This window comes from Dreissena polymorpha, chromosome 9 (genome assembly GCF_020536995.1).
Source record: "Dreissena polymorpha isolate Duluth1 chromosome 9, UMN_Dpol_1.0, whole genome shotgun sequence".
Classification (NCBI taxonomy): Eukaryota; Metazoa; Mollusca; class Bivalvia; order Myida; family Dreissenidae; genus Dreissena; species Dreissena polymorpha.
The window spans coordinates 22,241,933-22,265,131 of record NC_068363.1 but is presented as its reverse complement, the minus strand read 5'-3'; the positions used below and the strand labels follow the sequence as shown (position 1 = coordinate 22,265,131).

The 23,199-nt window shown below is 36.1% G+C and overlaps 1 protein-coding gene across 9 annotated transcripts in view; it reads left to right on the top strand.

Moving 5' to 3' along the window:
• The first annotated feature begins 4,345 nt into the window (after nucleotides 1–4,345).
• LOC127844157 (endonuclease/exonuclease/phosphatase family domain-containing protein 1-like) overlaps nucleotides 4,346–23,199 on the top strand; it is a 29,207-nt gene continuing 10,353 nt past the window's right edge. For 2 of the 9 annotated variants that reach the window (XM_052374176.1, XM_052374183.1), the window contains exons 1-5: nucleotides 4,346–4,608; nucleotides 6,839–6,978; nucleotides 9,629–9,737; nucleotides 14,559–14,684; nucleotides 15,978–16,113. In XM_052374176.1, the coding sequence (XP_052230136.1) occupies nucleotides 9,690–9,737; nucleotides 14,559–14,684; nucleotides 15,978–16,113 (310 nt within the window). In that variant the 5' untranslated portion in view covers nucleotides 4,346–4,608; nucleotides 6,839–6,978; nucleotides 9,629–9,689. Of the gene's footprint in view, nucleotides 4,609–6,838; nucleotides 6,979–9,628; nucleotides 9,738–14,558; nucleotides 14,685–15,977; nucleotides 16,114–17,351; nucleotides 17,446–17,888; nucleotides 18,030–18,893; nucleotides 19,594–23,199 lie in introns of those variants that run through there. The other 7 variants (XM_052374179.1, XM_052374184.1, XM_052374175.1 and 4 more) reach the window with 6 other exon arrangements.

The following is a 23,199-nucleotide window of genomic DNA, read 5'->3' as shown; positions in this document are numbered from 1 at the left end:
AATAACTGTTCAATTTAAATAAAATACACTGTCTTACGACAGAAGCTGTTGGTTGATTGCTTGCGAATTAGGATGGGAATGGATGGGAACTGACCAATTGGAGGCCATGTCTCAAAACGACAAGCAGCAAAAAGTGATGATCCTGGATAATCAAGCTGTGGAACAAATCCAAATAGGTGTGTCTAATTGTTGATTGTATGGGTTTTTATGCCCCCGGTAGGGTGGCATATAGCAGTTGAACTGTCCGTCAGTGTGTCAGTATGTGTGTATGTGTGTCAGTCTGTCTGTCCGTCCGAAAACTTTAATGGCCATAACTTTTTTAATATTGAAGAAAGCAACTTGATATTTGGCATGCATGTGCATCTCACGGAGCTGCACATTTTAAGTGGTGAAAGTTGAAGGTCAAGGTCATTCTTCAAGGTCAAATGTCTAATATATGGCGTCTGTCCGTCCGTCCAAAAACTTTAACATTTGCCATAACTTTTTCACTATTGAAGATATCAACTTGATATTTGGCATGCATGTGCATCTCACGGAGCTTCACATTTTGAGTGGTGAAAGGTGAAGGTCAGGTCATCCTTCAAGGTCAAATGTCTAATATATGGCATCTGTCCGTCCGTCCAACAACTTTAACATTGGCCATAACTTTTTCACTATTGAAGATAGCAACTTGATATTTGGAATGCATGTGTATCTCATGGAGCTGAACATTTTGGGTGGTGAAAGGTGAAGGTCAATGTCATCCTTCAAGGTTTAATGTCAAATATATGGCGTCTGTCCGTCCGAAAACTTTAACATTGGCCATAACTTTTTCAATATTGAATATAGCAACTTGATATTTGGCATGCATGTGTATCTCATGAAGCTGCACATTTTGAGTGGTGGAAGTTCAAGGTCAAGGTCATCCATCAAGGTCAAAGGTTTAACAAAAAACAAAAAACAAATTTAAAAATTCAAAGCGGCGTTCTCATGAAACTGCACATTTTGAGTGGTGGAAGTTCAAGATCAAGGTCATCCTTCAAGGTAAAAAATAAATAAATATTCAAAGCGGCTTTCTTATGACGCTGCACATTTTGAGTGGTGGAAGTTCAAGGTCAAGGTCATCCTTCAAGGTCAAAGTAAAAAAATTTTTTTTTTTATTTTTAAAGCGGCGTAATAGGGGACATTGTGTTTCCGACGAACACATCTCTTGTTGATGTTAACTTCAGCTTTTACTGTCTTTTGTATGAGGATTGTGTTTGTTAAATAGTATTTTACTGTTCAAACTACTTGTGCTTTCTTTAGAATAGCTTTAAACATGCGCATCCAGGATGAAACTTTCAGGGAATTTTTATCCCCCGCCAGAGGCGGAGGGATATTGTTTTGGCGTTGTCCGTCCGTCCGGCTGTCCGTCCTTCCGGCACTTTTGTGTCCGGAGCCATATCTTGGAAGTGCATAAGAGGATGATGTACGCCAAATGGCATTGTACACCATCTGTTAAAAACAGAGTTATGGCCCTTTGTATCTTGAAAAAATGCTTTTTACTATAGGCACTTTTGTGTCCGGAGCCATATCTTGGAAGTGCTTTGGCGGATTTCATTGAAACTTGGTATGAGTATATATATGCATAAGGGGATGATGCACGCCAAATGGCATTGTACACCATCTGTTAAAACAGAGTTATCGCCCTTTGTATCTTGAAAAAATGCTTTTTACTATAGGCACTTTTGTGTCCGGAGCCATATCTTGGAAGTGCGTTGGCGGATTTCATTGAAACTTGGTATGAGTATATATATGCATAAGACGATAATGCACGCCAAATGGCATTGTATACAATCTGTTAGAAACAGAGTTATGGCCCTTTGTATATTGAAAAAATGCTTTTTACTATAGGCACTTTTGTGTCCGGAGCCATATCTTGGAAGTGCTTTGGCGGATTTCATTGAAACTTGGTATGAGTATATATCCCGCGCCAGAGGCGGAGGGATATTGTTTTGGCGCTGTCCGTCCGTCTGTCACTTTTGTGTCCAGAGCCATATCTTGGAAGTGCTTTGGCGGATTTCATTGAAACTTCGTATGAGTATATATATTGATAGGAGGATAATGCACGCCAAATGGCATTGTACACGGTCACCATCTGTTAATAACGGAGTTATGGCCCGTTGTATCTTGAAAAAATGCTTGTTTTAGTGTAAAATATAATACTCTTGTATCCAGAAGCATATACATGTAGGCGGGGGATATCAATTCAACGAATTTGCTTGTTTGTTTAAAGGTGGTCTCTTCGAATAAAATAATCCAGTGTTGGTAGCCTGTGTTGTCGCTGGTTAACCTGTGGGAACGGCACGGGCTAATGTGGGAGGACACTACGCAAGTGCATTAAGCCCAGTTTTTGCAAGGCACCGATCATATAGATGACTGGGTGTCTTAACTCTTTTCAGGCTAGATAATGCCATCTCTCTTAGGGGAGGGGTTTCACCTGCAAGTGACTGTCACCCAAATGATGGGGTTGTGTAAGCATGTCTTCCGAAACACGGTCAAGGGTCAGCAAGTCATAGGTAAGTGCCCTTTTTAAATTCTTTAAAATAAACTCAGTCTGTTGTGAATTGAAGCATGTTTATAGTTGTTTATCATGTATAGTGATCGGATCGTCGTCCGTCTGTCTTTCCGTCTGTCCTTCTGTCACTCTTTGCGTTTAGGTTTCGCATTTAGGTTTCGAAAAATGCTCATAACTTCGATGTCCTTTCACATAGCAACTTGATATTTGGCATGCATGTGTATCTCATGGAGCTGCACATTTTGAGTGGTGAAAGGTAAAGGTCAAGTTCATTCTTTAAGGTCAAGGTAAAAAAAACATGTATCAAACTGAAAGCGGCGCAGTAGTGGGCATTGTGTTTGTGACAAACACATCTCTTGTTGTAATTATGTCGATTCTGTTTAACTATTATCATATGTGTTTTCTTACAATTATTCAATATAAGATCATCATATTCATGCTGAAAATACAATTAAATATGCACGATATAATGTTTACCAAAAAACATCTTATATGGGAACATTAATTTTAACCTTGAGGGGCAGTCATAACTATATTACAAACAACAATTTGTTTCAGTAATAGAACTTTCAATGTGAAATATGTCATCAAAATGACTCAACCCATTATTTAAAGTAAAATTTCAAAGTTTTTGTTATGCCCCCGGATCGAAAGATCGAGGGCATATTGTTTTTGGTCTGTCTGTCTGTTCGTCTAACATCCATTCTTTCATTCATTCATTCATTCATTGTGTGTGTCCTAAAACTTTAACCTTGGTAAAAGTTTTACAATAACTTTTGCATTATTGAAGATAGCAACTTGATATTTGGCATGCATGCGTATCTCCTGGAGCTTCACATTTTGAGTGGTGAAAGGTCAAGGTCATCCTTCAAGGTCATAGGTCAAATATATGGCTTCAAAGCGGCGCAATAAGGGACATTGTGTTTCTGACAAACACATCTCTTGGTAGTATTGAATAGCATTTTTCTGGACTTCTTCAATGCATGTAGTGCAGAGAACATTGCGCTGGAGTAAATGCAAATGAGGCATACTTTTCTCAACAGTAAATACAACAATGAAAGAAAGAGAAATTTTCCTTATTTTTTTAAATCAAGATTAAAACTGGGAGATCATAGGTTTGATTCCCACTGTTGGGGCTTCTTAAGATATCCACACAAAAGAAACCAAGTTATGGTTATTTACAATAAAGGAATGCACTCTAAAGCTTTTAAATAAACCTTAGGTTGTTAATTCGATAAAGCTAAACTAAATAGTTTGCAGAAAGTTAAGATTACTTTAAAGAGCTCTGTTTTACAGGAAGTGACAAAACCAAGGAGAATCTTGACCAGTTGTTGCTGACATTCTGCATAGACTACCAGAAGTTCTCGGGATCTGTCACTCCTGCACTTGTGGTACAGGACCTGATTGCTCCAATTTGTAGCGGCCAGTTTTAGATTGTTTTTGGATCAACTTATTTATTTGACTTTATTGTTATCATTTTAATGTATTGGTCTTCTTTTAGTTGACATGTGTGTTAGTAAACAAATTTAAAAATTAAGTAAAATTCAATTGGTTTGGAAGGGTTTGAGAAAGCGTTTTGAAGCCAACCCTTGAATAGAGTCCGTTTGATGTAGCTTTCTGCTAAACTTTTAAAACACTTAAAACAGTTACTTTACAAACAGAAACTATATTATCAATAGTGAAAAAGTGTCGCTTTTGTCAGTGAAACTATTAAAACTTTAGGGGATAGATTTTGAAGCTTTAACTTATAAGTTCTATAAAACAATTAATTGTGAATTTCCTTTTAAATTTTTAGAACTACCTAATGAACGTGGTCCACAAACACCTGTTTGCTACCATCACCAACTGCATGAAGAGATACGACTCAAATCTGAACAAGAAGAACCGTAACTTGGTGGACACCCGTTTAGAGAATCTGCATGTGCGCGCAGAGTATGAGGAGAATTTGCCGGGCTCGCGGAAAGAGCTGTCCAAGCTGAACGACTTCAGTACGCCTCTCGAGCGTCTACAGTGCCTCAAACATGTCGTGACGCTTCGTACGAGGCCTGTGGAAGCTGCAAAAAGTGACGACAGTAAGAGAGATGGAGGATATTTATTGGATTTGGTGGAATATCTATTTTAATACACAAGTGAAACTTGCAGCCACAAGGGAAAAAATACTTTTTTATGATCACAAGTCAATTTAAATAGATATTCCATGAAATCCAACACATTTTATTTTTAATTAATGCTTAGAAGTGATTATTTTTGTATTTTTGCCATTCTGGACAATCTATTTCCTTGTTTGGCGCCCCGATTACATTGCATGTTAGCTAGAGGGTAGCTAATCCGTATGTTATTATACACATTCAACAGAGAGTAGCCGCCCTTGGTAAAATATTGGGTCAAAATATGGAAACCAAACATATCTAAAAAGTATTTCCAGTAAAGCAATTAAAATTATCGATAATTTTCACTGTTTGAAACAGTGACTTATCAGTTTTAATTCACTGATATATCTCTATAAACCAACAGAAAGCATAAAATAAATTTTAACATTGCCAGCTTTTTGCAAAAATTAATGAGCAAACTTGTCACTATTTATGGTCTTTACAAGTGTCTGTTGATTGTGTATACTATTCGAGGCTATAAGGCAAACTGCTTATTGATATTTTAAATAAATCCACTGGAAATTGAAAAAGTGCATAAAACATATAAGAAAAAAAGTGTTATGTTTTGTAATGAATGCCTAAAATTCATTCCCCTTTCAAACTTTAATGGATGTGATCTTTATTTTTCTTGAGACATGTATATAGATATAAGTTGGAGATTTTTGAGTTTTCCATTTACTGTATCAATTTTACCACTTATACGGCTGTAGTAGTTTGCTTTCAAAATTCTTGAAACATAAGATTTTCCTTGAATACCGAAGTCTTTATAGAAATTGTATTTTGGAACATCCATGGTTTGTTTTTGTTTTAATTATTTTTTTACCGGTTTACACAAGTTATTCTAAATTTACTGTTTACTATTTATTCTACAAAAGTTTTTTGTTTAATATTGATCAACATTGAAAATATTCTGGTAATATGTTTGAATACATTGTGTACATAGTGGTTCTTATCACTCTTATGTTTAATGATGGCGACAGATGACCTTCTTCCTGTTAATCTACCTAATAATACACTCTCCTATTCCAAACTGGTTAGTACCAATATAAGTGAAGTTTGTTATTAGATTGGCTGTTTTCGGAAACCCGAGGTATTGTCATAGGCAGCTCGTCGTCCGCCGTCAGGCGTCCGCTGTCCGCGTCGTGCTAAAAATTTACCTTTGCCTCTAAAATGAAAATGCTTACACCTACAACTTTGAAACTTCATATGATGATGCACCTTAATGAGTTCTACATGCCACACCCATTGTTGGGTCACTAGGTTAAAGGTCAAGGTCACTGTGACCTCTCAAAAAAATTCTTACAAGCTTCAATTAATTCAAAACTGCACCCGCAGCCGAGCTTTGGCACCCGTTATGCAGTGCTCTTGTTCTGTATTGTACTTTCAATGAATATTGTACGTTCAATTAATACATCAAACATGTTATTTAAATATATTTATGTGAAATATAACATTTTTTTATATTATTTATGAAATTTAAATGTGTATCTCAAAATTAGATGTGAACGAATCACATACCAGGAATCCTTATATGGATTTAACAAATTTAACTGCAACCATCTCGAGTTGTGGAGGGCAAATTTAAATATTGCTCAGATTTGTGGACCGTGATATGGGCTCAATTATTATGTTAATAATGTGAGTTGGAGGTGATCATTTACTATTAAATTTATCATCAACATCTTCATCATTAAACCTTGTCATAATTATCAACATCATCATCAATGTATATTAAATGGAATGCATGATTATGTTGACAGGTTTGCAAATTTGACGTACATGAAGCATTTTATTTTTACAAATGTCGCAGAATAAGATGAATTTAGTTGAGTGTTGTTAAAAATTTCAATCATAAAATAAATCTGTTTTTTTTTTATATATTGTTTTATATCTATGTCTACCGTCAGTCATCGACATTCACTATGTAAACACAATGGAAGCCTTTTTCATTGCTCGAAGTTCAGGCAAATTAATTGGTGAGAACATTTATCTCAATAATATCTTCTGAAACATTCCATGAAAGCGGAAAGTATCGTTCTTGATTAGCCTGTGTAGACTGCACAGGCTAATCTGGGACTACCATTTGCGCTAATGAAGCCCGGTATTCCCAGAGCGTGTCTCTTGTGTTAAGCAAATCTCTTTTTCTTGTCAGCTCTTCATTTGGCCGCACTATATGTCCAGGAAGGACTTATAGACATTTTATCCAAGAACGGTTGCCTTGCTGATGCCTCCGATGTCCTGGGCCGCACTGCACTGCATATGGCGGCATCTAAGGGACATCAAAACATCATTGTGAGTAAACTGTGTGTGTTTTATTCACGTTCTAGGCAAACCAGACTTAATGCAAGTGCGTCAAATGTCATCGTAGATTGACCTGTGCAGTCTGCACAGGCTAATCTGGGACAACACTTACCACATAGACTTGAGTTTCGTTCAGGGGAGCCTTCCTTTTTAAGAAAAATTCAATAAAAGCGGAAAGTGTCGTCCCTGATTATCTGATGCAGACTGTACAGATTAATCTGGGAAGAAATTATGCACATGTATTAAGCCCAGTTTTCATCGATGTATACTTGTTTTATACTTTATGAGGTTTCATTCAAAAGCCTTTATTGTGTATGGGCCTACCTATCTAACTTATGAGAATCACAAAATTGGTTAAGTTTGAATTTGCAAATTCAAGCAATTTTTTACTGACAGACTAAATAAGGATAACGCATTATATTACAGTTTAATAATTGTGTAGTCCCGCTGTAATTGTTAAATATATTTGAAAAAAAAATAAGGCAACAAATTGAAAGTGTTTACACAATTTAAAATGCTTGTCAAATAATGGTCAATTTTTGAACTAAAATCAGGTAGAAATTTCATGAAGTGTGTTTATTTTAAGAAATTTAAATGTTAAAGCATAACAGGGTTTTGTTTAATTCTGTTGCCAATCTTAGGCTAAACCCTCTCACATTATTTGTATTCATATAATTTTCATCCAGGTTTCAATGAAACCTACGCCTAAAATGTATTTGCCCATCAATGAAAATGTGCCAAAGTTATCCCTGGGTAGCATATAGTCGCCGCTTTGTCCTTGTGTCCGTGTGTCCGTCCGTCCGTGCACAATTTGTGTCCGGGCTATTTCTCAGCAATTAATGGCCGTTATTAAATTAAACTTTATAGGAAGCTTCACTACCAAGAGAAGATGTGCATATTATCAGCGGGTTCTGGCCGGATCATTTTTCACAGAGTTATGGCCCTTGAAATTTTCCATTAACTGTACATATAGTGAAATTCTTGTCCAGGCTATTTCTCCGCAACAAATGACCAGAATTCAATGAAACTTTATGGGAAGCTTCACTACCAACAGGAGATGTGCATATTATCAGCCGGTTATGGTCAGATGATTTTTCACAGAGTTATGGCCCTTTGAATTTTCTTTAAACTGTACATATAGTGCAATACTTGTCCGGGCTATTTCTCCCCAACTACTGATTAGAATTCAATGAAGCTTTATGGGAAGCTTAACTACTTTGAGGAAATGCGCATGTTATTTGTGGGTTCTGGTTATATGATTTTTTGGAGAGTTATGGCCCTTTGACATTTTAAAGTTGCTAAACCATCCATCTTATTATAAGTTATACCCCTCAAGAGGTTTCCTTTTATCTGAATATAAAGTGCAATATTGTGACAAAAATAACCTTTGGGGAGCATCACCCATCTCCGACGTTTTCTTGTTTCAACATTATTGAAGACAAGAGCCCCTTCCTCAGAGCCTTACTACAACTATGATAGCATGATTTGGGCGATGATCTGTGATTAAGGGGTTTAATGCATGTGCGTAAATTGTCGTCCCAGATTAGCCTGTGCAGTGCGCACAGTCAAATCAGGGATGACTCTTTCCGCTTAAACTAGACTTTTGCTAAGAAGAGACTTTCTTTACAAAGACATATCATACATATTTATGACTACAAATGCGTTAAAATACGTATCTTAGTGGTAAAGGGTTAGATAGGCTTCACACTTAGTGGTAAATGGTTAGAAAGGCTTCACACCTGTGAAGGCATCTCTTGTACTTATTACTCTTTTGTATTTTTAGTTACTCTTGGTTCATTTTGGGGGTTTAGTGCGAGCCATAGACAATGAAGGCAACATTCCACTGCATTTATGTGCCTAAAATGGACATGAGGAAGTAAATAAAGGCATTTAACAAATAATGTTCAATATGTCGAAATACCTAATGATGCATAGTTCCGTAATGAAGTAGTTATTCAGGGTTATAAACTAACATATTGTTCATTGCTAAATTCATCAATACTTTTTGTACTGATATCTTAATGTTAAGTAGTTTATATGTCATGCAATTTGTTTCAATAATTATTTAAAAGTTAAAAATCAAGCAATACTAATTTTCCCAATTTAAAGTAAATTGATTTTAAAATGCCCAATTTCACGGGTCATATACCCAAAATGCTGAGGACAAGCCCCATATTAGATGTGATATTTAGATTAGTATTAACAATAAGCAAACACTCTTGTCTGACTCTGACTTACACTCTGGGTAAATCGGGCGTAATACATGTGAATGAAGTGTCGTAGATTAGCCTGTGCCATCTGCACGGGCTAATCAGGGACTACGCTGTCCCGTTTTATGTTATTGTTCTAAAGGAAATATCGTCTCAGATTAGCCTGTGCAGCGTCGTAGATTAGCCTGTGCCATCTGCACGGGCTAATCAGGGACTACGCTATCCCGTTTTATGTTATTGTTTAACATATCTTAGCAAAACGCCAGTTGACACGGAGATTGCAAAGGATCATCTGGGACAACACTTAACTGGGACAACACTTAACTGGGACAACACTTAACTGGGACAACACTTAATGCAGATGCATTAAGCCCTGTTTTCCCAGAGCGCTGCTAATATTATAATATGTCCACATTGCACGTTCATTTTAGTGTGTGAAAGCCATTCTGTTCTTGGACAGCCTAAGGAGTCGTGTTGATGTAAACGCAGGCAATGATTTGGGAGAGACTCCACTGCACTTGGCTGCTAAGTGGGGATATGGTGAGTGATATGGGAGAGACTCCACTGCACTTGGCTGCTAAGTGGGGATACGGTGAGTGATATGGGAGAGACTCCACTGCACTTGGCTGCTAAGTGGGGATATGGTGAGTGATATAGGAGAGACTCCACTGTACTTGGCTGCTAAGTGGGGATACGGTGAGTGATATGGGAGAGACTCCACTGCACTTGGCTGCTAAGTGGGGATATGGTGAGTGATATGGGAGAGACTCCACTGCACTTGGCTGGTAAGTGGGGATACGGTGAGTGATATGGGAGAGACTCCACTGTACTTGGCTGCTAAGTGGGGATGCGGTAAATGATATAGGAGAGACTCCACTGCACTTGGCTGCTAAGTGGGGATATGGTAAGTATTGGAGAAGATATGGCGTAAAACAGCATGTTGCGTAGCCTTGCTCCATGTTTCTTCTCCTCATTTTGCATGCTTTTTAGGTACACACAAAACATCTGAACATGTTTAGCTCACCTGAGCACAATGTGCTCATGGTGAGCTTTTGTGATCGCCTTTTGTCCGTCGTCGTGTGTTATGCGGCGTCAACATTTGCCTTGTTAACACTCTAGAGGCCATATTTATCGTCCAATCTTCATGAAATCCAGTCAATGATATATTGGATGAGTTTGAAAATGGTAACGTTTGCTTTAAAAACACGGTTTCTAAGAGGCGGGGTATTTTTCAATATATGGCTAAATATGGCTTTAGTAAAACCTTGTTAACACGCTAGACGCCACATTTGTTGTCCGATCTTCATAAAAATTTGTCAGAAAATTCATGCCAATGTTATCTTGGACGAGTTCGAAAATGACGCCGATTGGTAGAAAAACATTGCCGCCAAGGGGGCGGGGCATTTTTATGCCCCCTGATTGATAGATTGGGGTAAATTGTTTTTGGCATGTCTGTCTTTCTTTCTGTCTGTCATTCTGTCCCAAAACTTTAACCTTACAGTAAAGTTTTGCAATAACTTTTGAAATATTGAACATAACAACTTGATATATGGCATGCATGTTCATCTCATGCAGCTTCACATTTTGAGTGGTGAAAGGTCAAGGTCATCCTTCAAGGTCAAAGGTCAAAAAATTAAATATTGAATATAGTGAAGTTTTGCAATAACTTTTGAAATATTGAACATAGCAACTTGATATTTGGCATGTATGTGTATCTCATGGAGCTGCACATTTTGAGTGGTGAAAGATCAAGGTCATCCTTCAAGGTCAAAGGTCGAAAATTTAAAACTTTAATATAGTAAAGTTTTTCAATGACTTTTGAAATATTGAACATAGCAACTTGATATTTGGCATGCATGTGTATCTCACGAAGCTGCACATTTTCAGTGGTGAAAGGTCAAGGTCATCATTCAAGGTCAAAGGTAAAAAAAGCGGTGCATTAGGGGGCATTGTGTTTCTGACAAAAACATCTCTTGGTCATAATATAGCTGTATTAATTCCTTGTTATCACTCTAGAGGCCACATTTATTGTATGATCATCATGAAAGTTGGTCAGAAGATTTGCCCTAATGATATATTGGCCAATGTTTAAATTGGTTGTGATTGCTTGAAAAACATGGCCTCCAGGGGGCGGGGCATTTTTCCTTATATGGCTGTATATGAATTAAGAAAACCTTGTTAACACTCTAGTGGCCAAATTTATTGCCCGATTTTCATGAAATTTGCTCAAAAGATTCATCATAATGATATTTTGTATGAGTTCGAAACTGGTTCGGGTTGGTTGCAAAACATTGCCATAAGGAGGCGGGGCATTTCTTCCTTATATGGATATTGCAAAATACTGTTAACACTCAAGAGGCCACATTTATTGTCCGATCATCATGAAACTTAGTCAGAACATTTGTCCTAATGATATCTTAGATGAGTTGAAAAAAATAGTTCACGTTGGTTGAAAAACATGGGCATTAGGGAGCGGGACATTTTTAGCTCATCTATTTTTTGAAAAAAAATTATGAGCTATTGTGATCACCTTGGCGTCGGCGTCGGCGTTGGCGTTGGCGTCGGCGTCCGGTTAAGTTTTGCGTTTAGGTCCACTTTTCTCAGAAAGTATCAATGCTATTGCATTCAATCTTGGTACACTTACTTACTATCATAAGGGGACTGGGCAGGCAAAGTTAGATAACTCTGGCGTGCATTTTGACAGAATTATGTGCCCTTTTTATACTTAAAAAATTGAAAATTTTGGTTAAGTTTTGCGTTTAGTTCCACTTTTCTCAGTAAGTATCAATGCTATTGCATTCAAACTTGGTACACTTACTGACTATCATGAGGGGACTGGGCAGGCAAAGTTAGATAACTCTGGCATGCATTTTGACAGAATTATGTGCCCTTTTCATACTTAGAAAATTGACAATTTTGGTTAAGTTTTGTGTTTAGGTCCATTTTATTCCTTAAGCATCAAAGCTATTGCTTTCATACTTGCAACACTTACTAACTATCATAAGGGGACTGTGCAGGCAAAGTAATGTAACTCTGACTGGCATTTTGACAGAATTATGTGCCCTTTTTATACTTAGAAAATTGAAAATTTGATTAAGTTTTGTGTTTAGGTCCACTTTATTCCTACAGTATAAAAGCTATCGCTTTCATACTTGCAAGATTTATGAACTATCATAAGGGGACGGTGCAGGCAAAGTTATGTAACTCTGACTGGCATTTGGACGGAATTATGGGCCCTTTATACTTAGAAAATTGAAAATTTGGTTAAGATTTATGTTTTGGTCCACTTTACCCCTAAAGTATCATAGATATTGCTTTCATACTTGGAACACTCACAAACTATCATAAGGGTACAGTAAAAGGACAAGTTGCATAACTCTGGTTGTCATTGTTACGGAATTATGGCCCTTTTTTGACTTAGTAACTTTTAATATATGGTTAAATTTTGTGTTTCGATCCACTCGAAGTATCAAGGCTATTGCTTTCAAACTTCAAATACTTACATGCTATCATGAGGTTACTGTACCTGGCAACTTGAATTTTACTTTGACATTTGAATGACCTTGACTCTCAAGGTCAAATTATTAAATTTTGCTAAAATTGCCATAACTTCTTTATTTATGATTAGATTTGATTGATACTTTGATGAAACTACTCTTACCTGACATACCACAATAGACTTCACCCAAACCATCCCCCGTGCCCCCCCCCCTCCCCCCCCTTATTTTTTTTTTTTTTTTTTTTTTTTTAGATCATCTCACAAATTATCACCACACCCTCACACTAATACCCCCCCCCCATTTTTTTTTAAAACGGTTATGTTTGAAATACCGTCCAACCATCGCACCCAAACCACCCCCCCCCGATTTTTTTATTTTTTTTTTCGCTTTTTTGGAAGATAATGTAATAAATGTCCACAGCCCCACACTATACACCCCTCTTCACTCCACTCCTACCTCCTTTGTGATTGAAAATGAGAGTCCCTTCACCTTTAAAAAGAAAATAGATGAGCGGTCTGCACCCGCAAGGCGGTGCTCTTGTTCCTTATATGGCTTTATGGCTACAGTAAAACCTTATTTACACTCTAGAGGCTAGTCAGGCCACATTTATTGTCTGATTTTCAAGAAACTTGGTCAGAAGATTTTTCGTAACGATATCTTAGATGAGTTGAACAATTCTTGCAGTTATTAATTTAATGTGTTTTTTTTTAATGCAAGTTTTATGTCTATGCTTCAGCAACTCATTAGCAAGGGAAAGACAAAGACATTTCTCAGATTAAGCAACTTATAAGAGAAAGACTCAAATCATCTGTGTGCTTTGGAATCGATTGGTCCTAAAAAAATTCCTACAACCATTTTCCATCTACCTCTGATTAAAAAAGGCAGTTGTTGTCCGTTACTTGCATAAGTGTGGGTATCTAAATTTGTAAAACAGCTATCCCAGCAAACATACGCAAACAAAACAAGATTGCTTACAATCCTCCCCCCATCTGTAGTACCGGATGGGCAGGTGTCAAGAATATCTTGAAATATTTATTGTATATTTTAAGTAATGGAAAAACGGTTTGAGATTTATATGCATGCTTCTGATTATAATTAAGAGATAGATAGGTTTATGCAAGATAAAGCACACACAAAATTGTCGAATTCTGCTACTTTTTTATTGGCAAGATTTAAACACAACACATTTGTCAAAATCTGATAGTTTTGTATTGGCAGGATTTGCTGAAGAATTTATACATTATTGTTGACACTGATAGGTAAAAATATTACAAGATTGATTACTTGTTTAGCTCACCTGAGCACATCATACTCATGGTGAGCTTTTGTGAACACCTTTTGTATTTCGTCAACTTTTAGCTTTGTTTACACTCTAAACTGGTAAGAAAATTTGTTCTAATGATATTTCGGCTGAGTTCTAAAATGGTTCCGATACGTTAAAAACACATGGCCGCCAGTGGGTGGGGCAATTTTGCTTATTTGGATATAGTAAAACCTTGTTTACACTCTAGAAGTCACATGTGTAGTCCAATCTTCATGACACATTTGTACTTATGAAATCTCGTCTGAGTTTGAAAATGGTTCCGGTCAGTTGAAAAACATGGCCACCAGGGGAGTGGCAGTTTTCCTTATATGGCTATAGTAAAGCCTTATTAACACTCTAAAAGTCATTTTTATAGTTCAATCTTCATGAAACTTGGTCAGAACATTTGTTCTTATGATATCGTGGGCTGCTCATAACAAGAAAGTTCCTTTGTATCACAGATGAGCGACTTTGGGTCCTTCAGGCCCTCTTGTCTGATCTACAGGTACTTTACCTGTCTTAATTGATATTTCATTGTTCTTTTTGTTCTCGCCTCAGAGTAACGAGTACAATGGATTCCTGTATGATGAAATGCAGGGCATTACCCTAGTAAGCTCTACCCTCCTGGCTATGGACAAGAAACAGAAACCCTTCACTAGACGACCCTGCATTGCTACGTTCAAGGTTGTGTAGTCTTTTATGAAAATATGCACCATCTTTTATTGCTTACTTGAAGTGTTGAGTTTATGGGCAAAGAGTTTCATGTTACTTTAGTTAAAACCTATTTTGTTTAGTTGTATTGATTTAGAGTCTTTTCCTGGATAGAACCAGTTCTTGGTGTCTTTGGAGGAGACCTTAAGAATGTTCCCACGCTGGGGAGATCTAAAGCTGGCTTTTACAAAATGACGTATTCAACAACAAAATGACTGGCTTGACTACAACTTTGCTACGTCAACTGCAAACTGATTTCTCAACTAAAGGCTTACTAATCTACAAAATGACTGGCTTGACTACAACTTTGCTATGTCAAATGCAAACTGATTTACTCAACTAAAGGCTTACTAAGCTAAAAAATGACTGACTTACTACAACTTTGCTACGTCAAGTGCAAACTGATTTACTGAACTAAAGGCTTACTAAGCTACACAATGACAAGCTTGACTACAACTTTGCTATGTCAACTGCAAACTGATTTACTCAACTCAAGGCTTACTAAGCTACAAAATGACTGGCTTGACTATAACTTTGCTATGTCAACTGCAAACTGATTTACTGAACTAAAGGCTTACTAAGCTACAACATAACTTTCTCAACTGTATTTTGTTTCTGAACTAAAACATAAGTTCAAGTGAAACATGAATAGCTCAATTAAAATTGACTTACTCTGCTACAAAATGACTTACTTAACCACTCCATGATTTACTTCATTACACAATGTCTTACTCAACAACACAATGACTCACTAATTTTACAACATGACTAGCTCATCTACAAAATGACTAACTTAGCTTCAAAATTACCTACGCAACTACAAAATTACTAATAACTCAACTACATTCTTACTAGGTCAACTACTGAATTTCTCACTAAGCTACAAAATTACCTACACAACTCAATAATTACTAGCTCAACTTCATTATTACAAGGTCAACTACAGAATGACTTGCTCCACTACAAAATTACCAGTTCTACTACAAAAGGAATCAAACATTCTTAAATGATAAAATCAACTACAAAATGACTCAACTTGAAAATTTCAAGTGGTATGATACAATGAAATGACTGACCTATTTCCATTTGTATTTCTAAGACAAAAATACTTTTTATTTGAGGCAAAGAACTGTTTTGATTTAAATTTTGCTGTATCCTATTGGTACGATGATTTGTCAGGGTACCTGGTAAATTTAGTGCGTTATTACGTGGTAGAAACTTTTATAATGCAATCTAAAAATAATATGGTATAAAATAATTCAACAGATCAGCGTTTTTGACTGCGCACTGGTAAGTGTACATCTGAAGGCAACCGGTCTGGAGAATGAGGACATCGGTCGACTGCAGGCAGAGATTGACAATATCCCCAACCTTATAGAGGCCATTAGGACCGCTCGGCCAGGTATAGAGCAATTTTTATGAGGCGTTTTGTTTGAGGCAAATCAATATTCAGTTCACCAGAGTAATAGACCCGGACCAAACATATTGCCCTTACCTCTCCTCAACAATTACTACATCCCACATCCAACTTTCTGAATTCTGCCCCTTCTTTGTATGCCCCCCTTTGAAGAAGAGGGGGATTTATTGTTTTGCACATGTTGGTCGGTCGGTCTGTCAGTCGGTCCGTCCACCAGATGGTTTCCGGATGATAACCCAAGAATTCTTACGCCTAGGAACTTCATAGGTACATTGATCATGACTGGCAGATGACCCCTATTGATTTTCAGGTCACTAGGTCAAAGGTCAAGGTCACAATGACTCGAAATAGTAAAATGGTTTCCGGATGATAACTCAAGAATGCTTAAGCCTAGGATCATGAAACTTCATTGGTACATTGATTATGACTGGCAAATGACCCCTATTGATTTTCAGGTCACCAGGTGAAAGATCAAGGTCACAGTGACTCGAAATAGAAAAATGGTTTCAGGATGATAACTCAAGAATTCTTACGCCTAGGATCATGAAACTTCATAGGTACATTGATAATGACTGGCAGATGACCCCAATTGATTTTCAGGTCACTAGGTCAAAGGTCAAGGTCAAAGTGGCTCGAAATAGTAAAATGGTTTCCGGATGATATATCAAGTTTGCTTACGGCTAGGATCATGAATCTTCATAGGTACATTGATCATGACTGGCCGATGACCCCTATTGATTTTCAGGTCACTAGGTCAAAGGTCAAGGTCACAGTGCCTCGAAATAGTAAAATGGTGTCCGGATGATAACTCAAGAATGCTTATGTCTAGGATCATGAATCTTCATAGGTATATTGATCATAACTGGCAGATGACCCCTATTGATTTTCAGGTCACTAGGTCAAAGGTCAAGGTCACAGTGACAAAAAAACGTATTCACACAATGGCTGCCACTACAACTGACAGCCCATATGGGGGCATGCATGTTTTACAAACAGCCCTTGTTTCATATATAAACAACGTCTGTTGAATATTTATATTCTACTAAAATCAGCCTCAAATTAATGCTTAACAAACAATAACAGTTATACAGATTATACGTTGAATACTTAATTCCATATTACTACAAAAACATATCCTTTAATTTGCATTTCATGGATTTGCTGCTTTATCAGTACTAAGTGCACACAATTTAGCCATTAACTGACAGCTACTTTACTTGAAGCTCTGGAAGGAAAGAATGGCAGTTTAAAGGATTCAAAGACTTGTTCCAACACAAGTTATGTGAGCGGGCCGGGAAACGCACTGCTGATCCTCGGGTTAGTAGTCCTGTTCTCTACCAACCAAGCTAGCTTTCAACTTTCTTATATCTCCTCCAACGTGTGCTTCTCCCCAGTCTGGTACATGTATGGATGGTGGTGTTGGTCCTGGTGGAGATGATGTTCTTCGGCCTGGCGGCTTCCAGGAGGTCTATCTTCTCCCTTTTCCATGGTGTATTGTTTTTCTGTAGCTACAGTGTTTTTCATAAAGTAGAGTTGCTAGCTTTATGCAAAATAATCTGGCAACAGTTATAACATATAAGGGAGGCTACTCCAAAGATTGTTTATAATTACCTCTTATTCTTGAAGTACGTCACTTTACTCCAAGTTGTTCTGAATTAAGTTTGAAATCTGTTAAAAACTATGTGCATTCAAAAATTCAATTAGATATGTTTCATATAAGGTGTCTAATATTAAAAGAATGATGTTTTTGTTTATTTTAGATTTTGATGATCTTCGAAATCTAGGCTATCTCAATTGTATTGCCGACGGTGTCTTCACAAACATAAGTGACGCCATCAAAAAAGGCAGCAAGACATACGATAACATCTGGATATCTATACAGACAAAACAAGTGTTCACTGGTAACAATTATTTTATCCCCCGCCAAAGGCGGAGGAATATAGAATTGGCTTTGTTCATCAGTCTGTCTGTCCATCCGTCTGTCTGTCCGTCCATCTCAAAATTTATCTTTGGCGGAGGATATCAATTCAACAAATGTGCTTGTTAATATTGTTGTTATATTGTGTTTGATTTTGCAGATCCAAAGCTTTGTGTATTGTTAAAGATTTGTGTTGAAGATTTCCATCAGTTGATGTTTATTATCCCGCGCCATAGGCGGAGGGATATTGTTTTGGTGTTGTCCGTCTGTCCGTCTTTCCGTCCGTCCGTCCATAGCCATATCTTGGAAGTGCTTTGGCGGATTTCATTGAATGAGTATGTATAAGGATAAGATGATGATGCACGCCAAATGGCATTGTACACCATCTGTTAATAATGGAGTTATGGCCCTTTGTATCTTGAAAAAATCCTTTTTTGAGTGTCAGATATATTACTTTTGTGTCCAGAAGCATATTGGCGGGGAATATCAATTCAATGAATTTGCTTATTTAAACTTTGCTTACTATTGATTAATAGGTAAATAATATCGATTGAATTAAGTATGTTTATCAATGAAAATGTTTATCAATAAGTTCTTGTTCCTGATTCTCAAATGAACATAAATGTATCATATTGTCAAACCATGGAGATTAAATTATGTGCCATTATTTCCGCAAACAATCCAACAGTAAATATGCAAACTAATTGTTGAAAAGCTTAACATATGGAGATAATTTGTTAATGTTTGTTCATTTCCGGTTTAAAATCTGCGCATATGATTATCAGAAGTATACTGATTATGTTCTTTTAGACGGTTTTATGGTAATATATTTTATTCCTCTGTACAGGTCAATGTGACGTCGTAAGAGAGGGCCTGTCCAGTCCCTGGATCCCCAAAGGCTGGACGTGGGTCGGGGTCGTGAGTGACCACTGTCCAGTGTGGGCCCAGTTCTACACGGGCCGTGACCTTGACACTGGAGACCTGAAGATCGGACCAGAGGTTATTAAATTTGCACTGACTGACTGATGTTTGTAAAAGATTAGAATATTACACCTGTTACTCTGGTTATGTGACAGACATCACTGATATCGAATTGGTGATGCAATTCTTCAAACAGTAAACAGTGAAAATATTCCACACTTTTCATTATGTCATTGCTGTGAAAATCGCCATTTAAACTACTTTAAAATGGAAGCCAATAATAAACTAATAAGACAAAATTAACCAGAGATTGAACATTTTTGTGTTTTAATATCAGAAATATTCTCTTGGTCAAATGTTAACAATTTATTTAGCAAATTTGTTCAACATGTTATGGTACGTGAAGTTTTGAGATGTTGATGTTATTTTATGTTTTGATGTACTGCTGATTTCACATTAGGTGTACCATTCTTGGGAATGTGGAAAAATAGTGAATGCCACATTTGTTTTTAAGTAGATTATGTGTTCCGTGTTAAAGTAAAGCGCTCAATTTACAACATATGAACCAATAAACCATATTGTATTACTTACACGTTAATGTCTACCGGTATAATTCTTAAAAGTTTTGCTTTAATGTCAGAAATATTTTGTATAATTCTTTTTTCAATATAGCTTACAATACCAATTAGATTGCGTTAATTTGTTTGAAAACACAAAATAAATTATATTTATAATATCAAAATTTGATAACGTTTTGTTGTTTTAACTTTGATATAGCATTTCTGCTGAATTTCACCATTCTTAGAAATGTGGAAAATAGTGAATGCCACTTTTGTTTTCAAGTAGTTTGTGTGTTCCTTGTTATAGTAAAACGCTCTATTCACAACATATGAACAAATAAACCATTTTTAATTACTTGCACATGAATGTCTACGGTAATTATAATTGTTATAAGTTTTGCTTTAATGTCAGAAATATTTTGTATAATTCTTATTTCGATGTAGCTTACAAAACCATTTAGATTGTGTTGATATGGTTGAATACACAAAACAAATTATATTTATTTTATCCTCAAAATTTGATAAGGTTTTGTTGTTTTAACTTTGATATAGCATTTCCGCTGAATTTCACTAGTTTGTATTATTTGTTGCTTCATTTTAATAATTTAATGATCAAAATATTGTATGATAACATTTTTCGATTGAAGTTTCAATTTTATGCAGTGCAGTGTGGAGCGGAAAATGCATTTTTTTAAATGAAGCACCCGTTAAATGCATAATTGTCATCATTTATTTGATCCTGTGTATTTAATATTTATAAATGATATTATGTCTTATTGAAATCTGTAATAATATATATATAGTTCCCTGTATGAATTTGTTATAGATTAAAATGAAATGTTTTGTTTCATTTGGGAATATTTCATAGACACCATGTTTTTGTCTGTTTAAATTAATTGTATACATTGTTGTATTTTGAACAATATTAACATTAGTATTAAATGAGCGTCTAGAAATAGCTAAGGTGTATGTATCGGGATGAACTTATTTTATTTGGGTTCATTTACATTCAAGTAGAACAAGTAGAATGCATTTTTAAGGTGTTTATTGTTAGTTTATACCGTAGGGCTTTTAGATAATATGATTTCCAATAATGTAGTTGTATTTTGCTTTTGTTTGTTATTGCTAAATAAAACTTAGAGTTTCATATAGATAATATTTGGACAATGCTACATATATATGCCTAATGGAATGTGTCCTGCATTTAGAAAGTGACTTCATATAAACATACTTGAGCTGTGATTTGAAAAAATATGGATTCAATACAAAGCGTATAGGATTTTCCCAGATGAGTCTATGAAGTTTACAAGCGCTAATAAGGGACGACAGTTTCTCTTGCTTTTATTAAATTTCAGTCTTCAGAAGTTAATTAGAGGCCATTCGTTATAGGTCAATATTTATGCATCTAAAACTTGAGAATAAGCAGCAACAGTTTATGGTCTATGATCAATTACTTATGATTGGATTAAGATAAAGTGCTGAAGATTTGTAGAAGTGTATACCCAGCTTACATACCCTACCTGGATTCCATTTCGAGCCAGTTGGGATAAAGTCTATGTCACTATTATTAAAATTAGACAAACTACACTCAGTAACACCGCTTTTATATTAGGGTATTGTTCCTAAAATGTATGAATTGTTAGCTTACGTGTAGACGTAGCTTGGGAAAACTAGATAAAAGTCGAAGTCACTGTAAGTTAATTAAAAAATTCCGCTTACATAACTTAAATTGTATGAAGAATTTCCGCTGTTTTTTGTAGGTGTAGGTAGATTCCACGCAGTCTTAGGTGATGTAAGCGTGTATTTTAATCCATCTGACACCTTACATGTAAAACAGAATTAGTTTGCATTATATTTAATTGAGTCTTATAATATCAGCATATTGTTCCTACTGAAAATGTTTGTAAGGACAGTGTAAATTGCAAAATAGTGTTACTTGTCTTTTATTCAAGAAAATACTGTGGGTATACCACGTACACTACTTTATGTATGGACCCACCTTTTGTCTTCTTGATCTCGACTGCTCAGTATACATGTTTTCCTTATACTTATACTGTCTTGAACAATTTTAGGTAACAGCTAATTTCATAAAACAAAATTGCCACATATTAATGCGTAGTTTATTATTATGTAACATGAAACTTTTCTATGTGTCATAAAATACAACAGTGTATGAAACCAATTTGCCAAAACACTTTTTAATTTTAATTTCTAAATCTTGTAATATATAAATGTGTGTCTTTTGTGGCACTATATAATGTTGGCAATGTATGCTTATTAGTTTCTATTAAACGCAAATGTTATTATTTATTTAAATAAAGACTAATAATAAATAATGTAAACAATGTACTTTTTTGATATTAATGACCATTTTTCAAGTATTTGTAAATAGTCCTAAAAGCTTATTTTGTAGTATTATTTACTAACATTATTTGATGTTTCTTATAGGCACATTTATTTATTTCGAACTTTCTCCCTCGGTATTCTAACCAGGTCCAAGCGGGTAATGTTCATATCTTTAAAACACATCATTCACGGCAAACATCATCCTAATATATACATTCACAATAATACTGTGTCATTTTCATCATGGATATCATACGCCTTGCGAACTTTAATATAAAATTTTAGTATCTGCAATTTCTTTTTATTGGTTGCTCTCCCTTGTCGTAAAACACGTGTATATCGAATTGTATTAATACATATTTTTATGAACAAATTCTCAAAGGTTGCCTGTAATATATAGAGTATATATTTGTTGGATTCGATGGGATATCGATTTTATTATGCCCCCCTTCGAAGAAGAGGGGTATATTGTTTTGCACATGTCGGTCCGTATGTTGGTTCGTATGTCCGTCCACCAGATGGTTTCCGGATGATAACTCAAGAACGCTTAGGCCTAGGATCATGAAACTTCATAGGTACATTGATCATGACTCGCAGATGACCCCTATTGATTTTGAGGTCACTAGGTCAAAGGTCAAGGTCACGGTGATCCGAAATAGTAACATGGTTTCAGGATGATAACTCAAGAACGCTTATGCCTAGGAATCACGAAACTTCATGGGTACATTGATCATGACTCGCAGATGACCCTTATTGATTTTCAGGTCACTAGGTCAAAGGTCAAGGTGACCCGAAATAATAAAATGGTTTACGGATGATAACTCAAGAACGCTTACGCCTAGGATCATGAAACTTCATTGGTACATTGATCATGACTCGCAGATGACCCCTATTGATTTTCAGGTCACTAGGTCAAAGGTCAAGGTGACCCAAAATAGTTAAATGGTTCCTGGATGATAACTCAAGAACGCTTATGCCTAGGATCATGAAACTTCATAGGTAAATCGATCATGACTCGCAAATGACCCCTAATGATTTTCAGGTCACTAGGTCAAAGGTCAAGGTCACATTGCCAAAAAACGTATTAACACAATGGCTTCCACTACAACTGACAGCCCATATGGGGGCATGCATGTTTTACAAACAGCCCTTGTTTAACGAGTGATCATATAAAATAATATGTTCACGAGTGGCGCAACCAAAAATATATTTTCTATGATCACGAGTGAATTAAAATCGATATTCCATCGAATCCAACAAATGTTATTTTTATTGTATGCTTTTTTCACCATTTATTTACATTTTAAAAGAGTCTGATTGGATAAT